This window comes from Drosophila melanogaster, chromosome 2R, assembly GCF_000001215.4.
Source record: "Drosophila melanogaster chromosome 2R".
NCBI classification, from domain to species: Eukaryota; Metazoa; Arthropoda; class Insecta; order Diptera; family Drosophilidae; genus Drosophila; species Drosophila melanogaster.
In genome coordinates, this window is record NT_033778.4 from 16,796,900 (window position 1) to 16,820,982 (window position 24,083).

A 24,083-nucleotide genomic window follows, 5' to 3' on the forward strand; every position below is an offset into this window, starting at 1 on the left:
ATTGCGTTTGTCTTCGGGGCTTTGTGATTATTATTTTTTTTTTTGGGAATTCTTATTGTTCAATCGCCCAGAAATCGAAGGTCGTCACGTCTACGTTTTGATATTCCCAGTGGTGTCGCATTAATTAAATGGTTTTTAATGTAATTTATTGTCCATTGAGGCCCAATTCGGTTAAGGGCAATGGTCGTGGACGTGTCTATGGCTCAGATCCCCATAAAACTATTGCATTTTTGCATGTGCAACCCCAGCAATGTGGCAACACTTTAAAGACAATAGCCAACATATTTCATTTCATTTTCCGATTCATTTCCTGCCACATTTTCAATGGGATCCGCAACGGCAAGACATGCGGAATACCGCTACGTAAATGGTTCGATTCATTTGGCCAAAAGCAAGTTAATTGCATGTTGATTTAATTTCAAATGAATGAGCAGTGGATAGCTCACCTGTTGGCCAGCATATGGAGTTCCAGGTGCGTGTCTGTGCCTGGTCTGGTTCCGTTTCACTTAGTGGGAAGTAATCACTTGCATAACGTCGGTGGATCAATAAATATAAATATTTACCATGGGATGCATGTGTGTACCATTAACGTATGCAGCTCCCAGAGAACCAACCACCTGACAGGACTTTCACCGCAGCCTTTCTCCCTTAATAGCTGGCCATCATTTTCCACCATTTGACAGCTAGTTCCACCCTCCGTACAAGGAAGTGCCAAACATGATGCACACACCAGCAGCCAAAATGAAATCATATTAATATTCATCAGCTTGAGATACACATAGAGTGGCCGCCTGTGTGTCCCCTTTCAGGAAGTGGAGTCACAAAACTGGACTGAAATGCGTAACAACTTGCCCATGGCCATGCGTTCGGCTTAGACCATGTCCTCCCGCCTCCTCATCGCCACGGCGAACTCCATGCTCTGTGATCCAAACGGCAAACTGCAAAACTCCAGACGGTGTTGAACCACTTTTACTTTCCCCCACTCCGTTTGGCGAACAGCGTGATGTGGCGTTTTATTTATTTATTTATGCCTTTCATGATTATTCATCTTATCGTCGGCGGTAATCGGTCAATATATGCGGAGCTCTACTATAAAGCCATAAGGGTGTGCTTTTCGTTGCACAGAAAATAAACAAGTTGGCCATTTTTGGAAAAGATCTTAAATTTTTGTTAGTGCTGATATTAAAGGAAAATTTTCAAAGATAAAAATCTGACATTTTCTCGTTTCGTTTTCTTCAGCTAAAAATAGTGTTTTGGGATTAACAATTAAAATTTTTTTTCTCTGTGCCCGCCATCTGTAATTGGTTCCGGCATGAAAATTGGAGCAACATTTGGCATGCATTTCCTAGCTCTGGCGGCGCTGCGTTGGCTGATTTGCATTGCCAAAACGATTGCCAAAGCGATCGCAGATTGTCGGCCTGTTTGGGATTGCAAGTGGGAGTGGGTGGTGGCCACATAACTCTGTCAGCCCCCCAAAGAGCTGGATGGGGCGTGTCTGCCGCCCACACTGTCACATTGGCCAGGCAATCACACTTGCCAATCGCACACATGCTGCCAATGAACTAACACCTTTTTTTTTATTGTGGTCCCCTAACTTCCGATTGAGATCGGCTTCCTGCTTGTCCACCGAAAAATAAGTAAATACCGCCAAGGAAGCTCGACGAACTGCTCTGACAAAATGCGTGTGCATTGCGAGTTGTCATCGCTCTTGTTTCTGGCCATATTTGGTGAATTTGGTCCGCCAGTTTGGGTGCCTCAATTGAAATCGATTTTCCACTTCCTACAGTTTCCGCACAGTCCCAATTGAGTATGGTGCAAATCATGGATTTCACAAGCCCATTTAATACTCATTTTCCCTTGAAGGTCAGCTGCAATATGCTGACATCGTTTCGAGCAAAACAAAAGACTTAAGGCACGAACCTCTCATGCAACGCATTTCCATAAGAAAGCGAGTGCATGACTTATGTCTATATTATGGCCCACTGCCATCGGCGGCGCTTCGATGTGTCATTTGCATACATAAACAGTCGAATGGCTATTAATTTGATCGGCGTTTCAATTCAGCGATCGCATAATGAGACGCACTGGCGCCTTGGGTCACTTGGACATAAAAGACTTGCGGAAATGCAGGCGACCAAACGGGTTCACTTCGAGTTCACTGACCCAGCTAAGACAAAAAGTAAACATATGAGAGCTGTGGATATCATTTCACCTACTGGCAAATGGAGAGCCAATAAAATTAAGAAGTATGTCAGAAATATACCTAAATCTTGTCATAATATGATATAAAAATGAAATAATAAATATTTTAATTGAGATATTTTCATGACCAAAACATTTATTTATATATGTTTCCAAATAAATTTCAAAAACAAGTAGGTTAATACTAAAGTAATAAGAAAACAGATTGATTTCTTAAAATACACAGATTCACATGCAATGCTTTCAAAAATATTGTACAAGTGCGAGCATACATTAGTCTAAAAATCCCAGAAATAAACAAACGCCGCTTGATTGCGATTATTTGCCAGATTAGCCGCTAAATATCTGGATCAACGGAGATGGCGAGTGCCATAAGCTATAGTAGATTTAGGTGATTTACTTCACTCGGTCAGCTGCAGTCACGCTCGCCAATTGACTGGGACATGCAAACGACTGGCCAACGCCGATTGCATAATTGTACAACTTTCTGGCGTCGGCGGTGGCGTTACAGTCGGCGGAGCTCAAAATTTTGCACACCACATGTGCCAATCAATTTCGTTTCCGTTCATCTGGCAAGCCATCCAGTTTTCCATCTGGCGATATTTGAAAATTCACTTGCAAGGGGAAGGTTCACACAGACGCCTGTGTTCCGGAAAATCCGGTTGAGTTTTCCTTGTTACATCACTGTGTTCCGTCTATTACTTGCTTTTAATGGATAATAAATAGAATAGCGTATTAAAAGACATGCTTGGTGAATTAATTACAGTCCTCACATCGCCGACCTTTACTTGTACATTTTTTATACCAGTTTTGGCATTCAAATTCTGTCGATGGCTTTGTTATTTCTATCAAAGATAATGTTATATAATAATATTATATGCTGCAACGCTTTTAACCACAGCCGCTTTTTGTTTAGAATACTTTTCATATGCTTATTTATATAAAGACACAAACTTGAACTTTATCTAGGCGCTAAGATATTTTGTTTCCCAAGCGCCTTGAAAACGTGTAAATTTCCACGTATTCCAAAAATGGTCAAAAATTCCGCTACAGTCAAGGCTCTTATATTTTACTTATATTATACATTATACTTATTATGTTACACTAAAACTGAACTAGCGCCACCTGAGACTGCATTACATCAAAAACTAGATGTCGCTGAGAAAAAAGCTCATATATATTTCGTATAGGTGGCGCCACTTAAACTCAGATATATGTATAATAAATTCAAACTATTTAACATTCAATCTTAGTAGAGTTTAATTATATGTCGCCAAGTAATTAAAAGCATAAACATTTTCCTATCTATTTTATGTCAATAATTAATTACTAGCTCAAGTAAGCTAAAAAAAATAAACTATTTATAACCAATTAAACGAATATATCTATAAAGGCTGTAATATTTAATAAAAACTAAATGAGGTTGTCGTTTACGAAATGAATTGGGTAAGCTTGGTGGAGTACAGCCAAAGTGGGACCGCCCCACTGGGTATTGGTATTGGGGTGTGTCCTGTCTAGTGTCGCCGCACCGAAGCGAAAAGTTCAACAGGCTGCCCAACTAAATCAACAAAAAACCAAACCGCAAACAGCCGATAAGCGCCGCAACATAAAGGGGTGGCCACTAGCACCACTGGCAGCACCACCCAAAGCAGGCAACATGCCCACAGGACCACCCATAATAACCCAGAGTGGACAGGAAACCAACTGACCCGCATAGAGGCAACTTTCCGACACACCAGCTAAACAAACAAATGGATCTCACATTAAAATGAACGGCAACGGAAATATTAGCGAAAATGTTGAAAATTTGTGTATGCCAGAGGACTGACAGGGTATGGGGTAGTTGGAAAAACCAGAGGGATTGGAGTTGGCGGCCGGGAAAACCAAAAAGAGGGGACACTTAACTGGCTTCGTTTGTTGCTATTTGGCCAGGCCAAACAAACAGGAGTTGGGGTCCTCGAAAAGGACTCCCTTCAGAGGTTGTTCTGCAGCCCAAAATGGATATGCGTTGACAACTGGCAGTCGACGTTGTTTTTGTGTTACTTCATATACATACATACATATATCCTTGCTACAAAGTCCTGGCCAATATGCACGCTGAACATGCAAAGCGAACCGAAAGCGAACCACGATTAGGGGCGGGTTCTATTCAGCCCGCTATAACTGAAAAACTCTGTTTGAAATTAGGTACCCAGTAAGTTTTTCCTTTGGCGAGGGTTAGGAATAAAACTATGTCAACGTTTTGGGGTTCGGTCTTGGGCCCATTGGTGTGGGGGATGAGCAGAAGTGGTAACTAGTCGGATCGTTTAAATAAAAATCGGTTGGCATGCAATTTGACTGAATATCGTAGTCATGGCATGGGCAAATCTACTTTCATAGCTTTATCAATCGAAATGGTAGATGGAATCAGCTTGTTAAGTCATTTATAGTATAAGAAATGCTGCTTTATTTATGGTATGGCGAATATCAGATAAAAATTAGGAACTTTCTTAGCAATATTCTTTTAATTGAAATGAATTCAAGTGTTTGATTGACAATATAATTGAATATTGAGGAGAAACTTTAATATCCAAAGCATATCTTTTAAATAAAACTACAAAATTTGCATAAGAAAGGAGTTTTTTTTTTAAGGCCAAATGGCCAATACAAATCGAAATGAGATGCCTTTGTGGTGCGGGGGAATTTTTTGACATCTGTTTGCCAGTTAAAATGAGTGGCTGGGAGCTTTGGCAACGCCATTTGGCGATTTGAGCCCGGTTCGAAGTGTTGATTTTGCCCTGCTTTGTTTCACTTGCTCGTGCCGCATTTGGGTCTAGGGTAGTTAAAGTTTATCTACACTCATTTGCCGTGTTTGTGTTTTTCTACCCATAAACCTAGTTTACGGTCTCGAAAAAAATTCAAATACTGTTTGCTGCCTTTTGTTTGTCGCCTTCGACTTTTATTCAATTTGAGTTCATTCAGTTATTTATTGATTCAGTCAGTTGCTAAGATCTTTTAATAGGTTTTCACACTCACATCGGTCATTAGATAAAGATGCAAAGCTTCGGTATATAACATATTTAAGGAGACTCACGCACACTTGAACTATAAATGCGCTAGCCCACAGTATTCACATAAATCAGTTGACATTTTTAATGACAAATTTTTGTTGCTGCCTCGGTTTTTCAACAACTTTCCTCAAGGGAAAATGGACAACGGAATGCGAAGGTTGCAAAAAAAAAAAGGAACGTATTTAAAAAAAAATAAATAAAAAATACTTTGAGTTCCCTCCAAGGCATTAACTTAATTGCGGCTGAATCATCGCAGAACTCTTTGTCTTAATTTCAATGCCGTAGGAAAACCAAGTAGTTCTGCTACTAAATCTTAACCCTGCCACCCCTGATTACACTTTCAGCTGTTCGCCGGGTAATTGATGGATGCCAACGAGGGCGGATCCAGGAGTATCGTCTATATAGAGCCATCCAAATGCCGCCCACACACCGCAGGCACCAAATCCGTATTTTTTTTTCTTCTTCTCGTTTTTATCTCGTTGTCTATTTTTGAAACAACAAACAAATTATGAGAATGAGAGTGAAAATGGGCGACAGAGATTCGGGCAACATGCATGCGTTGCCCATAGACAGGGCCATATATCGTACTATCTATAGATTGCCTAAGTATTTTGTGATTTTTCTTAATCATCATAAATTTGTGTTGCCTTTACCGTCAAACAGCAAAAGAAAAAAAGAAAAGCAACACGAATAGAGCGAAAGACATTTGGCAGTTGGACAAGAACTTTCCCGGCGACGGAAACATCAATAAATTAGAAATGTTTAGCTCAACTTTGATGGCTGAGGGGGTGGTTCAGCCGCTTTGGTGGGGGGGGGGGTTGGTTCAGTGGGTGGTGGTGGCTGTGGGGGCCACAACTTATTGTCTGCGCCTTGTTGAATAATTTTGTGTGTGTCAAAGGAATTCGTTGATGTCGCACTGCGTTGCCTTTGGTCATAAGTCGGGACATTTAATGGTCGCCATTGGTTGGGCATACAATGATGTGATTTCTGGAAATTTCGGGGATGCTTCTGGTCCAGAGGGTGTGGAATGCCAGGTATCCTGCGCAGACGCAATCCGTAAAAACGACAGGGATGCTGAATTCGCAAAATGGTGTTCTTGTGTTTGCCATCTTGATTTCTAAATAATCGTAAATATATTTATAGTTCAACGTTCTTCTTAAAAATATTATAGCATCAAATTTTGATATTATTAAAAGGAATCAAAAAATAAAACAAATATATACTGTGCTGCTTTCATGCACATGTGGGTCAACTTCGCGCCTGTAATTTCATATTCAGCTGAACTCTGGTGGGCAACGAACGACAACGTCACCAGCGCCACCAACTGGCCAGCCCCAATCCACCGGAACCACCCACTGACCTGCCAATTAACGTAATTAAATGATGCGTAGGGAGTCAACAGTTGGAGTACTCGGCATTACAAACACATACACGCCCAGGTCCTTGCTGTCACGGTGGGTATCTTATCCTTCTGCTTAATTAATTTGGGACATGGAATAAAAAAAAAAAATGGTATAGTTGTGAGCTGCACTCGCAGGCGTTTAATGCTTCAACGGGGAGTTGGAAGCAAAATTGTAGAGACTACGAAGCAGTCCATCGATAATTGGAACCCAGCGAAGCCAAACAAAACGAACCGGAAAACCCACAAAAATGTACACATTAAGTGGTGAAAAACCAAACGTCATCCTTCAGAGGACATGGCCTGTCAGCATAAGTAAGAAATCCTGCAAGTTGTACGAGAAATCATCCAACACTTTCTTCGTAATTTCCCCAAGGAACTTACCTTAACGGGAATAGCCAGAAGTGGTGACCCAAATTTTTGGCCACATTTGGCACGCCCGCACGAAAGGTCAACGCAAATTATGCTAATCATGGCCCACTCGGCCACTCATCTCTCTCATTTAGCCACCGTTAATGACCGGTATTTGGCTCTCTGCTCTCTTTATGGAGCAATAGCACTGGCCTGTAATTCTTTTGTTAGCCTCTGGCTTTAATTAAACTAATTACAACAATATAACAGTCAAAATTTCGGGAAATGTAATCTAAACTTGGCTGGGGCGGTCCTCGTATTTCATTTAGCCATGATTCATGGTAGGATTTAGTTTTGCTAGGACCCAAAGTCATCTATACTTAAAAGAAGAAGGGATATTTATTACTTGTTGGTATTTGAAATACCTTCTTGTAAGGTATTTCTTTAACTTTTCATACTTACCAGCTCATTTGTCTCAAAAGTCTTGGCTCCTTAAAAACTTTACTTACCTTTGTAACTTTTGTTATATAAATAACTCCATGCCATTAAACCAATTATCGTTGGCATGTGTCACAGAAATTATTTATTTGAACAGCACGCGCATGCATTTATCATAAATCGTACTAATTCCGATAATTATATTTCCTTTCAATTACGTATCATCGCCATTTCAAATTGATTTGCATAAATTCATATTGGCAGCCAAAATCATTGCCTACTTTCAGGCCATACACATCGGCATGTTTCCACAGGGACAGGGTCAACAACTCCTGCCAATGCCAACAGAAATTTACCGGAAAGGGAAGTAAATGCCAAAATATGCAAAACAAAATGCGCGACAAACGAAATAAATTCAAATGCGTTTTCGGCGTTCGCCAAATGTATGCCAGGTTCCAAAAATTAATTACAGGCAATAAGGTAATTTCAGCCAGGAGCTGTGCTTTTTGTGGCCCAAAGGATACGATGGCCACGGAGCATGTGCCAGTGTTGCCAAAAACAACTGTTAAATAGAGGAAACGACAGTGGCGACGCAGCGCCAAAGGAAATATAAATGCGACATACTTTCGTTGAGCGCCCAGGTAAAACAACAATTGCGTGTAACTGGGCGATTAACATGATATGCGGAAATTTTCCCGTATTGCAAATGCAAATAAATGTTGGCAAACTGCTTGGCTCCTCATCGCAATGCGCAGGCGTCGAAACCGCCCCATCGTAGGATACCTATAGTATACGAGTACCAACACAGAGTGTCCGAAGTACTCGTCATCGTCATCGTTTTTGGCCCAGGACACTACTACTATACTACATTGCATGCGGAACTTGAACGAGTCCTTGGGCCTGATAGAAAAAGACTTCGTGCCCGGACAGTTAGCAGGATGTCAGTCAGTCGCCGCAGATCCTCCTGACTGAAATGTGCCCAGAACAGAAGCCAGCGGTGTGAACTACTCGAAATTACCGACCGAACTTGAAAAAGAACAAATCGCTCAGGAAATCACAACATTAGCCGTACTGACAAATTCCCAGCAAATTGCTGCCAAATTATGTCATCCCAAGCAGCCGAGACCAGCCGCATTTTTCACCAGATTTTTCTAGCAAACATTGTGCAAATCCCTCCTGTGACAATCGAAATCGCTGGCAAATAAACTAAAATCAAGCTAAAAAAAACACAAATAGTATAATACAACAAAATATCAGCTACTAATCTTTGCTAATAAATAGTCAAGCAAAATAATTTCAACAATAACAACTAATCAAGCTGAGCGGCGAGACAAAGATGAAAAGTTCTTAGACAAAAATCTTAAATAGTTTTTTGCCGTTTCCTCTTTTTTTTTTGAGGCCGCAAAGAATTCCAGAGGTGAGTAAAGTTTATAATATAAATAAATTTGACATTTTCATGTTTCACTTTTAATTTCCCTCAACTATTAAAGCCGTCGTGTGGGCGTTGTGCGTGTGTGTTGATTCTCTTGTTGCATTCTTTAACTATAAATAAATCTAATTTTTTTGGGGTATGATGGTACAGGCACAAAGCTTAAAACATTTTGAAAATATTTTAATTCCTGGTCAATAGTAAAGGTATACAAATCAATCCCACTCCACATATAGAGTTTTTATTTAAAAAGTCTCATACAAATACCTTATAAATACCATAAAATTCTTAAGATAATAGGTTTCGTTAATTAAACTCCATAAACAGGGGTATTAAAAATACTGGTCAATAACCCGCACCTTAAAATTTTGTTTCCATTTCATAAACACTAAAAACATTTATTGTCAAGTCCCAAAGTTTTATGTCTGCGCGTATTTATAGAGACGCACTAAAACGCTAGAAAAACGAACTGTTCGTGGTTGGTAAAACATGCCATCAGGTGAGGAAATTGGGGTATTCGATAGCTTTCATCAAAGAATTGTGCAATTTTATGAATCCAATAAAATTAATTACTCTGGGGAAATAAATTCGTTATACGAGCATCGTTTCCAACATTCAAAGCATCTCTATCGTGAATTTATATCTATATTTATCTATGGTCCATGATTAAAGCAACATCATATCTGTAAGCCATAATCTCATTAGACTTATCTTAGCTGGTATCTGCTCTTCCAGCGTCGAACAGCTGTTAGTAAAACGAATCGAACTAATATGCCAACCGGTTTAGTTTTCGACATGGACACCAATCGGTTTCAGGTGTTTGTGTCAAGAATGCATGGACACAGAAATATTTTTACATAAAAGGCAAATCAAGAGCTATAATCGAATAAAATAAAACAGAAATCAAAAATACACAACGAAATGGTAAAAGAAATACTAATGTCAATAAATTAAGTCAACAAAAGTGACCAACGAAAGCGGACCGCTATAAAAGTTAACTAATAGAAGGGGGAAATCGAATCGGTTGGGGGGTAGGAGGTGGTTCAACCGAAACCGAGCTGATCTCAAAATCAGAACGGGTTTTGTTTTCTGTTTCTATTTCCTTCGGCTAACAAAGAAAATTAAACCTCAATTTGGATTCAAACGGTTCGAATTCAGATTTTGTGCTCAATGTATCTGGTATCTGTATCTCGTGGCTTTTCGGTTTTCGGTGTTTCTTTCATTTACATTTTGTGGTCTGTGGCACCTTTTCGCCTCCTCCTCCCCCAGCAAATCACCTGTACCAAAAGCTGTTTCTTTAATTTATTCTAATTGCCTCGACGCTGCTTAGATACGGATTTAGATACTTGCCCAGAAGCAGCTGCAACGGTAGGTAGCTTGTGGATCGTTCTGATGTCGGGAGCTGGTGGATAAAACAGTCTACACCCTGATTGCTAATTTGTCATATTGGGAATGCAAGTGCTTTGATTGCCACCTGTTTGTTTAGAAGGGTTAACCGGAAATTTGTAATATTTATGCAAAGAACGCTGAGAGTGCCTAATCATGTGAGCGAAACTAAACGCACAATCTAAATTTGAATAAAGCTATTAGACACGAGATTATAAGCTATTTTCCATATTTAATTGTTAATATTTATTAAAATGGTTACCGATTAAAAGCGGCGTATTTAAAATACAATTTTTTCACATCGAACATGGAAAGGTTTGATAGATAGTCTTAAAATTTTATAATGATATTAAGTCTTAACATTTTTGTGCAACTACCAAGATATATTTACCAGATATATAAATAATTATATCTTTTCAAAGAATTCCAATTCTCCAGTACCTTCTCACGTAAATAGGCCAAATGCCTTTGCAACTATCTTGGGCCCAATTTAAATGGCTTACGCCCAGGTATGGCGCATCTTTTAATTGGTGTCGAGTACAATTTATGGACATATTTTTGGTAATTTGTAGTAAGTTATTTATTAGTTATTTATGGATATAGCGTGCAGCACAGCACGTGCTGAGGCTGAATTTAAAGCCAGAGGTATTTTATGAGCCCGGCAGATACATACATACGTACCTACAACTGGCCATGCCTCATTGTTTGGCTTTGTTAAAGAGCTAAAACTTATGTGTCTATGCTGAGTAAATTATTATGACTTTCACGCCCCGGGCTCCAAAAGGAGCAACGTCACACGTAAATGATTAATAACTTGCACGGTCATAATTCTTTTGCCCGACGGACATGGAAAAAAGCAAATACACGGGATAGCCAGTTACTAGCCAACAATTAAGAGTTTTCATTACTTTTATTCCGCTGTTTATTATTGTTGTTATTGGTGGCGAATGCAGCCAAGAAGCCAATGAACCGCTCAACTGGTTGACAGCTGTAGTTATTGTTAGCAGTAGAGAAGATCCCGTGATGGGAATTATACGCGTTTTCACGAAATTTTGTCAAGCCATTTGAGACTCTCTTGTGAAAAAATATATATTTTATAAATATATGAGCACTGTACCAAAGGTGTAAGAAAGTATGCTACAATTTTTAAGAAATTAGCAGAGATCTAGTTATAGATCCGCTCACGAGACCAACTCTAGAATTTTGAGCTTGTATCTATAACTGTCAATTGTTGTTATTATTGACGTACTGTTCTGCCATCTGTGTGTACGAGTATCTTGTAACCGAGTGCGGAGTATCTGGTGAGCATGTCGTGAAAGTGAAAACCTACAAGTGCCCAAGCTCGGAGGCCTCGAGAAGCAAAAGTTAATACGAGTTGGAGCCACATAATTGAGTTAGCCAAATGCCACATATTTTCGAAAGTTGACTCGACCGGCGGCGCTATAATGACGATCCCATTAAAGCATTAACTATTCATTTCATATTCCAATTGGATCATATGACAATTTGTGACAATCGGCTTAATCAATTCAGACAATTAGCACAGCGCGCACACAACACAATTACTGCGGAACTTTCTTCTCGGCCAAATATATACCATTCGGCCTGTCATGTTCCCAATCGTTTTGACCGGAGCAAATCCAATTCGAAACGGGGCTCAATGCAATTCAATTCAATTCGACTCAATTCAATTTCGTTCGTTTTATTTACCAGCAAGTTTAGCTGCCGCTTTGCATACGCAATTCCTTGACTAAAATGCAATTTGGTGACCGTGTTTTATGGCCCTGCAATTGCATTGAATTGAATCTTAATTATGGTTCAACAGAATAGCTTCACTAAATAAAAAAAAAAGGGCTCACAAAAACATTAGACAACCTGGCTTAGAATTGATTACACATTCAGCTCATTTACCATAAATCCAGAGGGCTGGGTGCCCATGCCCCTCCGCTTGCTTGTTTATGTAAAACGCGTAGATTTGTATTCACAAACTGACCAAGTGGGCCTGCATACGCAATTTATAACGCACACTCACGCGGTGTGGAATTGAAATTTGTCTCAGTCCAGGTCGGTCTCCCGGGTTTCAGGTCCCCAAAGACCCAAAAGACCCGCGTCCACCGACCGGCGCTTCTTGCTTTTCAATCGACTAAAAGCTATGAAACCGAAATACCGCAATGAATCAATGAGCAGCCGAGTTAGGGTCTCAAATTCTTATGAATCCCCTATATCCCCTAATTATAGGTTATCATTTTGTATTTGACCTGTAAAGATATCTCTCATGATATCTTCTAATATTATGAACTTAATCTGATTAAACAAAAGCAATTTGTTTATGGAGTGATCATTATCTAAGGACTTCACCTATGGATGTGTTAAAGTCTTTTTCAACTCCAAAAACCCCAGAACTCCCAGCAATTTCAATATGCCCAACCCAACGAATGCGTAGGGCACTCTTCCATTTCGTATGCAGAGTTTTGAAATGTATTTTAAAATACTGGGCCGCCAAATAATTGATATGCCAACAGAAACGAGACGAGGAGTGAAACGGCGAATAGTTCACTGTTCATTGAAATGTTAAATGGTTTCGCTTTGAGCAGTGCATTAAAGCACTTGGTCGTTGCATCGAATTAGTGAAACATTTTGGGTGCAAAGGTTTTTCTCGAGCTTTTCGAACTCCGGCCGAAAACGAAAATGTGGCGTTCAGTTTCCGCTTTTTACGCGCCCAAAAGATAAAGCCCATTCCCATTCCGATTTCGCCAGAATGTTATTCATACATTTTTGTTAGTTTGCCAACAGAAGAAGCCGAAAAGTCGTTGGAAACGAGTCACATTTCAAAATTGACACTTCAAACGCAACGTTGCCAAGTTTTCTTTTTTTGGTCTAGGGTATGTCAGCTATGCCAACTGCATAGATATTTAAATTTTTTTCCCATTTCGTTTTATTTTTGTTTCACTTTAGGTGTCGCTGTCGGTTTGGTATATGGTATGGTATGGTATGGTATGGTATGGTTTCGGTTCTGGGGAGGACAGCATCGAAAAAGACCCAAAACAATTAACGAGCAGATAAGCGGCGAAAGAGCCATTTGCCGTTGTCCCATCGAACTACTTAAATGCTATAGTTTCTTGAGGAATAATCATAGACGGCACAGGGAAACTGGGTAGGGGGATAGCCAGTTCAATGACCAACTCTTGGGTCGCTTTCAGCTTTCATCAATGGTTGCGCTACATTGGCCACAAGGCAGCGACAGCGACGCGACGCTCTGATAGATACAGATACTCGTATGTATGTACATACATACATGCCCATCAGCCTCAGTTTCAGATACATCAGCAGCAACAGCTCTACGGCTACAGCAACAGATACAGATACAGCTGCTGCTGCGTTTTTCTATGGCTGCAGGAGAAAAAATGTCACACGCAGTCGCCACATTTAGTTCAATTGCATTACAAAAGATACAGATGCACAGATTGAGAGATACATTTATAAAAAGACCCATACACGCCGCACTCCACACACTGCACACAAATCAAACTGAGCAAAGCAAAGCATTGCTATTCAGCGGCAACAGCTATTTCAACTGTTGACATTCTATTGAAAAGTATTTCGGAAATTGTAACGCCGAAATGTATCTGCTCTCGCGCATCAGCATCCGTAGCTCGGATCTTGCGTTTAGCATCTCGCATATTTGCAAAAGTTAAAGAAGTAGAATAGGCAGCAAAAGTAGCGACGGCGTCATCGACAACAAACACACACACACATACACAATGGCAACGGAGAAAATACCTTTCGAATTGAATCACTCACGCGGTCTGACTTGTATCTTGTCACCGTCCACATTGAGATACTTTTGCCCCCGTCCACCTTGACGACTTCTTGGCAATACTCTTGGACAGCCCAGCGTCTTCCGTGACTCACGTTTAACGCCCAGAATAAACGCAGAGATCTTTAGCTTTCAGTTTCCCTATTTACATCAAGGATAACTGACAAGATCCAAGGGGAGCTGGCACTTAGTCATCAATACGACTTGGCGATACTGAAATATTTCTAAATAGTTTCGTCCGTTATTGAGTATAAACCTTTTTAAGATATTTTATCTATTATAGCTAAAGAAAATGAAAACAATATTATATTTATATAAATGGCAAGATTTAAGCTATTTTACAATTCCTATAGAATTTGTAAAGATTTGTAGTAAATACGTTAACTGAATGAAAATCATTTGCATAGATTTGCACGATTTATTGGTAATATGTTGTTCTACAAAAAGCAAGCTTGATTAACGACATACATATCAATATAAAAAACTTGAAAACATATATAGCCCCGGTTTACATAGCTCTGCATGGGGGGAGTTTTTTTTTTTGGACTCAGCTTGTATTGGCTTCTGCTCCACTTACAAAAAACAAAAGCCAGCCCCATAAATATGCGACCTTTGGCGACCTTTGCCTGGCAACTGCCGCAGTAAAGCCCCAAACGAAATGCAAAACACAAAAAGCAAAAAAAAAAAAAAAAAACACCAAACACAACTGCCATAAAGTGTGGAGTTTAGGGGAGCAAGGGTGCCGAGGTACTGAAAGTGGAGCCCAAGCCTATCAATAAATTTCCTACAGGAGAATGGGTGTTGGTGCATATGTTACATATGCAACATTTAATTTGAATTTGTCTCAGCGTCGTCCGCAGCGGAAGTTGTGGCAAAAGTTCAACAGAATGCATATTATATGTGGCAACGGAAGAGTGAAGTGAAACCTCTGCCAGCCGAATGAAATGCTTATGAAATGTTTGCGGATTGCAAACTGCAGCATGAATTGGCACAATTCACAGCTAATCCAATCAGCTGCGGCCTCGGAGAGCAATGTCCTGTCTCCAGGCCAGTCTCTTCCGGTTCTCTAGGCCGGGCCAAACACCTGCAAGCCGTTTGGGCCGGCTCCAGTCCCAGTCCCAGTCCCCCACAATCTCCTCCAACGGACCCCTCCCGACTCGATCCCGTCCAGCGGTGGCCGGTTCGCAGTGGCCGTTTCATTTGATTGCGAGCCCGTCAGCCGTGTACTAATTTCTGCATGTGCGCAAATACAGTCGATAATCGAAAATATTACATTTCAAAATTTGTCATTTTTAAATATTATTATTAGTAAATAAAATCTTAAATCTATATTCCTTACTTTTGTAAATCAGCTCAAAGCTCTTTGTGATTCAATCCCACCTTACCCGAAACGAATTTCATTCCATCCTATAAAGCATCCAACTTTTGGAGTACTGATTCGAAGTACCACTGTACCCGGACTTCATAAGTTGGTACTTGTATTTGTGCAACAAGTTGCTGTTGCAGTGTGTGTGTTTGTGTTTTTTGTTCATTTTCCTTTAATATGCAGATTGTGTCGCGCTGACTTTAATACTTTGCAACGTCGTCGATCATTTCGTTGGGATGCGAGTGTGAGTGCGAGCTGAGGAAAAAAGGAGAAACAGGCATGTTGAACAAGCGATGTCGCCCGTCTTGTAAAACCTGCAACACATGCAACATGCAACTTGCAACTTGCATCAGGAACGGCAGCAAGGCACCCATACAGTGGGGGATACTGAGAGCATGAGGGGTTTCCTTCCACACCGAAGCGCGCACAAATTTCCGCGGCTACAATTTTAATTAAAAATCAAAATTATTTGCAACAGCCAACAACGAACAGTCAATGCGCTTTTCTAGATGTATACCCAAAAATTCATCAACTTACATTGTTTTTAAAATTATTTAACAAAAAGTGCTTAGCATTTTAAACCTAACATTTTGGCTGTAAAAGTCTTCTTTTTGAATGTGAGTTTTTAGGGCATATTTCCAAATCGACTTTATCCGCAACCAACGTCCCCTGGATTGCATAAATTTCACAAAACAAAAATAAAACTTGGTAATAGACCTAATGCCTAGCAACAAACAAAGATGAATTAATAGAAAAGTATAAACTTTTTGTAGTTGCCGTCTAGCGATGGTATTTCAATGGGTATGCAATAAACGTATCTCATTGAAAGGGAAAGAAGTTGATAGAGAAAGCCATATTAACCATATTTTACATTCTCGGTTAAAAATTAAATTGTGATTTCTATTATATTCCTTGTAAGTAATCTTGAACAAGAAGACGTTTCCCACCGCCAACGATACAATTGGCCAAGTTCCCAGCAGTGGGCATCCCGTTGCTTATTAATTCGCGCGGCTTTTTCAGTGGATTTTTTTTTATTTTTTTTTTGGTTTGGCGAGTTTGAGTTACGCTTTACAGGATTTTACAGATTGCCAACATTAATTTTCATACATTGCCGGGCACGTAAGTGTTGGGGGTCCATCCAGGCCATCGAAACAACCAGCCCCCCTCCTGCTCCCAATAAATATGCCCCACCGTGTCTTTTGCAGACTTCCATTTCTTTACTCCGCTCATCTGTGAGGCATTTGGAAATTATGTACGGGGCGTGGTCCGAAAAAGAGGAACATGTGCAGTTATGTGAGTGCAGTCATATACATATATATGGACGTACTCTCGACCCGATACCCCCTTATCATCATTTCGGTTCAAATGTAATGGGGCCACAGTCCCCGAAATGCGGCGACCCCAAACGAATATAATGTCGACCGATCTTTACATAATTGAAGCGCTAACAAGAAATCCAAAGCAGGGAAAAAAAAATCTGAAACAGAAAGCCAAAGAACCCAAATGAGAAAATCGTTTAAAAATGCAAATGGCCCGCACATCGTTGGCAGCGATGTATTCAAATCAGTCCATCGGTCTGTTTGGTCGCCTTGGTTTTGTGTGGTTGTCGTTTCCTGGCGCTGCATTTGTCAAACGCCGCGGAATTAATGAACCGCAACAGCACCGCCGATTTGTATCTAATGGAGACCAAATAAACCAACAACCACTAAACAGCCCAGCGCAATCTAGAAATCCAGCAATCCCGCTGCTAGTGGAGCTCGGCAATCACAAATTGTTGCCCACAGCCCAGGCCCATTATTTGCCCTACCACGTGTGAAATATTTTCACATGCCACTTCATTTATTTACTTCACCACTGCGCCAAAAAAAAAATACTCGAAAAGGGGGAAGAAATTCAGCCATGTGCCTAAAAAATCAATTAAAAAGAGTGGTATAGACTTCAATAACTACAAATTATTATTTTACAAACAATTTTTTGATTTTTTTTTTTTTTTTTTTTTTTTTTTTGAGCTTAGAACACGATTTTTTTGGAATTGGCTCGTTCCCAGGTGTTTGGGGCATGCTGGTCACCTTTTGCTCTCGTTGGGGAACTCGACCATAAATTTGCTTTATTTTCCTGTTCTGTTGGATTCGTAACGTTCGTTAGTTTCGCACTCCCCTCGTTGTCAATTTGTTTGGCGATATTTGACAGACGGCGTCCCGTACTTCTAATAATTTTCGAGTTTTGCTTGATCTTTGCTTGGATTTTGCTTATGGGTCTGGTTGATTCGTATCGATTCATTTCTCATACGCGTAGGCATGCCAAGAATTTATGCCATTTTCCACCTCTAATTTATATTCCGTTGTCATCGGCAGAACGGAAAATGGGCTAGGTAGAGTGTATGGGGCAAATATCGTTTATGCCACAGTTGCGACGTGATCGCGATAATCGAATGCGCATGAACTCCAGGGAGCTGACCACGTGTCGCCTGTCAATCATATGAACAAGTTGATATTGATATGGAGCTGGGGTATTCTATCTGGGTTGTCTATCTCTGGCTCCATTAGATAACCCCAATGGCTCTCGGTTAAGTCGGTTTAAAGCTGCCTTATTTATCAGCCGCAACGCACACACAATTGTCGCTGCTGCTGCAATCAATTTCAAAACTGTCACTTTGACACTTGAATTCTGTTCTGTTTTTCTGGCTCCCCAACTCCTATTCCCATTCCGGTCGCCTCCATTCCTCATCGCTGTGCCAAATGCCGTAGACAACACGTCTATTGCCTATATATCGTACACTGAAAAAATAAAACAGGGGTCCTAAAATCCAATTTAGTTCACCTTTAGTTGGTAGCCAAACAAATGACCAATTTTGATTACTTGTACTATTAAACCGACTGCTTAAATAACGTAATATTTTGAATCCAGGTTAAAATGAAATACTTTTTTCCCAGTGTTCTATATGCGTTACTGAATGAGTGTGTAAACATCGAGTATTATGTATTTATCATAAATGCCATTTTATCGTTCTTCAGGCTCCCAGTCGTCTTCCTTGTGGGTTTGTCTTCCTCGCTCTTTGTGGCAAATATTTGTTCATTTGTTTGTTTGTTTGTTTGTTGCTTGGAATAATGGTGTGGCATATGTTGGTGGTACGAGATATGGTAGTAGAAACCAGTGGGAGTGGGAGTAGGGTATTTGTGTGCACTTTGTAGGTGGCTCTTATATCTGCTGTCATTCGAGTTGTCACCTCTCGCCATAGTAGTTTCTTTCCGCCGGCGGTGCAACTTTGGTAGCCGACATGCTCTGTCACATTATTCCAAAAGTTGTCAAAAACCAAAAAAGAAAAAAAACTAAAAAAAAACATAACATGATCTGATGGTGAGGGGTGGTAGCACCTTTGGTGACACCTTTTGACACTTGTCCAAAGTGCATCCAACTGCCTAGAAACAGGAAATGGGAAATGGATTCTTTGTAAATATTTGTATAGCGCTACGAACGAAGTTTTTCCGAGCCTTCAATGTATTATGTTCTATTTTCTGGCAAAATCAGCTAGTCGATCTCTACGAAGAAATGTGATTGCTTATATTAAGCTTATCGTATAATTAGAATTCTCGATAAAAAGTGATTTGTGCTAGTCGGGTAATTTGCTACTAATAAACTCGTGGCGCCATGTTGCAAATTATAGAAGTCTCAAGTTTTTCTTCAAACTTGTTGATATACTTTTTATTTTACTGATCAATTTCAAATAATAATAATTTGTTTATCATGATAGGCCCTTTCAAACTTATTATGAAAATCATCATGGTACGAACCTTATTTATGCCACCTGCTTAAAGATTTAAATCGCATTTCCTTATTCTTATAAGGCGGGTTGAACAATATAACGTCCCTGAAACATGAAACATCCTTTGGAATCATTTTTTAATCAATTATATCCTTTGTAAGGACTTTAATTGAGTGCCTTGAAATATCTTTCATTAGTACAGTAAAACTTTGTTATACCCAAAAATACAATTGGGGTTTACCTTGGAATTATCAACGTTGTCAAAATGTAAAGATTGTAGATAGCATATTCCAAGAAAACTCCCCCATAAAGATGACTAACTGTCTGAATAGTAGTTTCTTATCTCTTGTCCAAATTAGTTACTAAAAGATCGTAGAGGGGATTTAATCAAAAGGGGTTTATCAACTGGCTGGTCGAAAATGACCAATAGTAAAAATATGATAAGAAGTATACAACTGATATAAAATGGTTTGTCTTGGCCAACTGATTTGATAGTCGTTTCGAGCCAACACAATGAAACCCATTTGCTTCGCACTCTGCGTATTTTCGCTAGGCCTTTTCTATTTGGCCAGCGCTGAGATTGGTGAAAATGTGAAGATCCAGACGTACAAGAAGTATAGTTCATCCTGCAAGGAGTTGAACCCAAAGAAGAGCGGTGTCCAGAAGATCCAAGTGGGCTCCGATGTAATCGAAGTGTACTGCGATGTGACAATCGCCGGAAAGGGCTGGCTGGTCGTCCAGCGAAGAGTCAGTGTGGAGGAGAACTTCTACCGCAATTGGACCTCTTATCAGACGGGTTTCGGTGACCTTAAGGGTAACTTCTTCATCGGATTGAATAATCTGAACAAGATCTCGTCCCTGCAACCCCAAGAGTTGTATATTGAGTTGGTGGACTTTGCTGGCGAGAAGCGGTATGCCCACTACAGTGTGTTTCACGTGGGCAACGTGTACAGTAATTACCCGATAACCCAGCTGGGCGCGTACAGTGGAACCGCCGGAGACAGTTTGAGCTATCATCTGTACCAACCTTTCAGCACCTTCGATAGGGATAACGACAATGCCACTATCAACTGTGCTGCCAGATATATGGGAGCCTGGTGGTACAGAGAATGCCTTAGCAGGTAAGGTTTTTGACCTTTTCCCAAGATTCCAAGATCATAGTACTCATAAAGAATCCCTTGCAGCAATCTGAATGGTGCATATCTGGGTGGAAACCACACCGATCCCGCGCTGTTTGGCTCTGGAATCGTTTGGGGAGAATGGAAGGGCTTCACATACAGCTACAAGACTGTTAACATTATGGTGCGACCAAAATAAGTCCTTGATACTTTAGAAGTACTTGTTTAACTGACTAGATAACTGCCTAAAACTATGAGCTGATTAGTTATTTGCTAACAGTAAAAAACTTACCAATAGTTATACATTCAATTTATTTATTTACCTATTTTAATTATGTAAATATATCTAAATAGATTGCACAGCTTTTGTTTTATTGGCCTAAATATTTGAACGATAGAGAGCAAACACTGGAAATCCCCTTCACATTGTCCGTTTATTTGATCGCTATTAGGTTGGAATAATATTGCTTACTTCTTGTAAAACGCATAATGCTGATAAGAAACTTTTTCTCGCATTTGCATCGCCGTTCAAGTTCAAGTTCTCAAGTTCTGTTTGCAGATATCAAATTGTGGTTTATGAGAAACATTTGTCGGGCAGCCCAGTTCCTGCCCAGGCCCCCATTCCCGTTTCCAAAGTTCTGATGGGGAGTGTTGTATATCCGCTTGTGTATCCAATAACCGCAGCGCAGCCCCCAAATGCTTTTGTTATTTATTATCGGGCTTTTGGACTCGGGTGCACGGATAATGATGATGACTCAATTGACGTACAATGGCCAACTTTCAAGTGAAGTAATTAAAGGCAAAGTATCATATCAAATTCTCCCCATTCATATTCATGTTGGGACCCCGGAAAATCAGCTGATCTCGGCAGTTTCTCGACTCACGGCATATGGAGTGGAGTATGACAAATGTATCGCATATCGCTATATCGCTCCACGGTCATAGTGTGCGAAACCTCGATAGCCCTACTTAGAAAGAAATATGCCATATACCGCAGTTTTGGGTCTGGGAATGTTGGTGGGAACGATTTGATTTGGGCACTTTTTTCAATTCAGCTGCGGAAGTATCAATTCGTTATAGAAACCGGCAGGATTGAATTTCCCCAGGAATTTTCATTGGAATATGCAACGGATTTTTGTCGAAGGCCTGCTGCACCTTCCGTTACAGACCAAGTGCAGCTCATTCCACGCCCATCCACGATGACTGGGCTGACTTTGGTGACATTTGCATCTGCCGCACAAGCGTGGAAATGCCGCCATTGCACATATAGAAACACACTCCACTGGGGAATGGTTGGAAAAAATTCTCATTAACTAAATAAAATTATGATAGATGGAATATACGGCTGACGGGCATTAATTGCATACTCACGCAAAACAAGTTTCCCAGATATCCGCCCGGTCCCGGCAAAATCATTTAGCAAATTAAATTTGCATTGCACAAAGTGTTCGTTTGCGGCAAAGGAGCAAGAAGCAGCTACAAAATATTATAGGGAGGTGAATCAGTGCGTTATGAGTTCAAATTTATTGTGACAAAATGAAATTTTAGCTACTGAAAAGATTTTAAAATATTTAAATTTCGTCTTAATAAACTGCAGTGGAATCCTATTGAAAGTGCTTTATAAATTCAAGTTTGCTTTGAAAGCATTTCCTCAAAATAGAAACCTATATTAAATTCCATGATTGTCTCAAGAGTGCTATATTTACTTGAGCTCTGACGTTTCCATCGATAATAACCTATTAAATAAAAATTCCACTTACTTTCCTGTTATTTGCCACTTGTTCGCTTGAGTCACCCTTTCCGCTGCCAGAGCAATTGAAGGTCGCAGCAGCCGGACACGGCAGCAAGATCGGCAAAAGCACAGCAAAAGCAAAGCAAAAGCACCAGCGACCGAGCACGCATTTCGAAATGCGAGTGCGAGTGTCGGAGGCAATTGAAATGCTTTGCAGCAAAAGCAAATCGAACTGCTCTGAAAATGCTTTTATAATGAGTTAATAAGCGCTGTTCGGAAAGCACCTGTTGCCGTCTACGAGTGCAAACTGCTAAGTAATTAAGAGATTTGCCGGCTAGCCTGGCCCAGATGCACTCAGCTTTATTCACCGACCCAGCTGGTTTTGTTTTTCCATTTGCTTCTTTTTGCATTTATTTTTTTTTTTGCAATTTTAATTGCTAATCAAAACGATTTGTAATTCTGCGTTGTCTAAGTAATTTATTGACCATTACACAGTGCCGCGATTTGCGCTACGCTCGGCGAATGCACAAAAGCAGCTACCCCCTTTGATCTACGCCCCTTTTGGTGGTCGGGGGGTTGAGTTGAGGTGGCGCCAAATGTCGCCGCCGCATGTTTTCAAAATGAATTTCCGCCAAAGTGCAGCGCAAAGTGCGGATTGAGATTCTAGGAGTGAGGTATGTTTTTCACTTAGTGGTTATTAAGTATAAATGATCGATGGCATTAGCTGATTGGATTTCTACTTTGATTTGACATTGATTAACTGCAAAGTGAAGCTGTGTTTTATTTGATTATTAAGGTATCATAAAAATTCAAATAATGAAAATAATGAATATTATTCAAGCACAAACTATGGTGCGTTTTTATACCTCAAATAATATATTTGGGACTTGGGAGCAGCGTTTTTTTATAAATGGCCTAACAAACTTTACACAGACAGCATGAATTTGTTTGCTGTCGAAAATATTACAGTTTTCATTTGTAAGTTTTATTCGCATGCCCAAACAAAAAGTGCCAAAAATATAATCAAAATTTAAATAAATCCGCTCGCGGCATCGCAACAGGAAAATTGGACATGGATGCACAGATTTACAGATACAGATACAAATCACAGACAGTCATGTTGGCAGATACTTTTTAGCCACTTTGACTAAAGCAATAACATTAGCGCTCGGCTAGCCCAACTATTTTTGGCAGAACAAAAAAAACGAGAAAAACAAATTGAAAATGTATTTGATTTTCGTTTTTTCTTATTTTGGAAAAACATTGAAGGAAAAGGGGGAGAAAACTGAAAACCGAAAGTGCAAAGCATACAATTTTGAACTTGGCACGAGGGAGAACAACAGCGAGTGGATGGATGGGATTTTTGGGTGCACCCAGATAGCTGGTTAGGATGCAAATGCATCTGCCAGTACGCGTATCTGTATCTGCATGTCTGTAGTAAAGTAAAGTGTAAGTGCGGTACGGTCAATGCACAGCGACGTAGACGGCCAGACAAATATTTGTTTGCTTTTTGTTGGCTTTGTCATCGGTGGGTGGGGTGGGTGGTTGAGCACGGGCAAGGGGGCGGGGGGGATGTGTGTGGTGTAGAGTGGGTGGGACAGGGTGAGGTGCTTGGGCGGAATGACCACGTCACCCAGCCGGGTCTCATCTTCAACGTCGTCGTCGTCGTCGCAGTCGTCATCCATATGGCAAACTATTTTTAAATATGTTTTAATTATTTGCTGGCATATTCCTTAAAGCGTTGACTAGTCGGCGTCTCCGTCTGCTGACTGACCCCGCCCCCCTGCACAGCCTCCTCCGCCTCCTTGAAGCCCCTACACCCCTTCAACTGCAATAATAAAAACCAACAAAAAAAAAAAAAACTGGGGGTGTGCCACACATGCAACTACTTTCGAGGTTTTCTCTGTTAGACTTTGGCTTGCTCCATATATTCTTTGTTTCTTTTTCTTGGAACACTCTTTCAAATGCCACTTTTGCTTTCTACACAAAATTATTGGCTTCTAGGTTTAATTATTAACACGAAACAAATTCC

The 24,083-nt window shown here is 40.3% G+C and overlaps 1 protein-coding gene and 4 long non-coding RNA genes across 8 annotated transcripts, besides 1 other annotated feature; 3 read left to right on the top strand and 2 right to left on the bottom strand.

Moving 5' to 3' along the window:
- Positions 1-2,516: 2,516 nt before the first annotated feature.
- Positions 2,517-2,572: a mobile genetic element.
- Positions 2,573-13,695: 11,123 nt separating this feature from the next.
- lncRNA:CR44465 (long non-coding RNA:CR44465) lies at positions 13,696-14,196 on the top strand. The gene has a single exon (NR_124578.1). It is a non-coding gene; the product is annotated as a long non-coding RNA:CR44465 (long non-coding RNA).
- A 1,149-nt stretch (positions 14,197-15,345) lies between these two features.
- lncRNA:CR44379 (long non-coding RNA:CR44379) lies at positions 15,346-15,892 on the top strand. Of its 2 annotated transcripts, none has more exons than NR_124579.1 (2): positions 15,346-15,544; positions 15,622-15,892. It is a non-coding gene; the product is annotated as a long non-coding RNA:CR44379 (long non-coding RNA). The 2 variants fall into 2 exon arrangements; NR_124580.1 differs by having other exon boundaries at positions 15,346-15,540.
- A 1,603-nt stretch (positions 15,893-17,495) lies between these two features.
- Positions 17,496-18,596, bottom strand: lncRNA:CR44380 (long non-coding RNA:CR44380). Its single transcript, NR_124581.1, has one exon. It is a non-coding gene; the product is annotated as a long non-coding RNA:CR44380 (long non-coding RNA).
- Positions 18,597-19,689: 1,093 nt separating this feature from the next.
- Positions 19,690-20,678, top strand: CG5550 (uncharacterized protein). 2 transcript variants are annotated; one of them, NM_001259447.2, is made up of 2 exons: positions 19,690-20,322; positions 20,374-20,678. In NM_001259447.2, the coding sequence occupies exons 1-2, from the start codon at positions 19,715-19,717 to the stop codon at positions 20,516-20,518; spliced, it is 753 nt and encodes a 250-aa protein (NP_001246376.1). In that variant the 5' UTR covers positions 19,690-19,714; the 3' UTR covers positions 20,519-20,678. The 2 variants fall into 2 exon arrangements, with proteins under 2 accessions (NP_001246376.1, NP_611160.2); NM_137316.4 differs by having other exon boundaries at positions 20,386-20,678.
- lncRNA:CR43417 (long non-coding RNA:CR43417) lies at positions 20,620-22,341 on the bottom strand. Of its 2 annotated transcripts, none has more exons than NR_048126.1 (3): positions 22,080-22,341; positions 21,691-21,795; positions 20,620-21,601 (listed from the first exon to the last, which is right to left on the bottom strand). It is a non-coding gene; the product is annotated as a long non-coding RNA:CR43417 (long non-coding RNA). The 2 variants fall into 2 exon arrangements; NR_048127.1 differs by having other exon boundaries at positions 20,620-21,632.
- Positions 22,342-24,083: the final 1,742 nt, after the last annotated feature.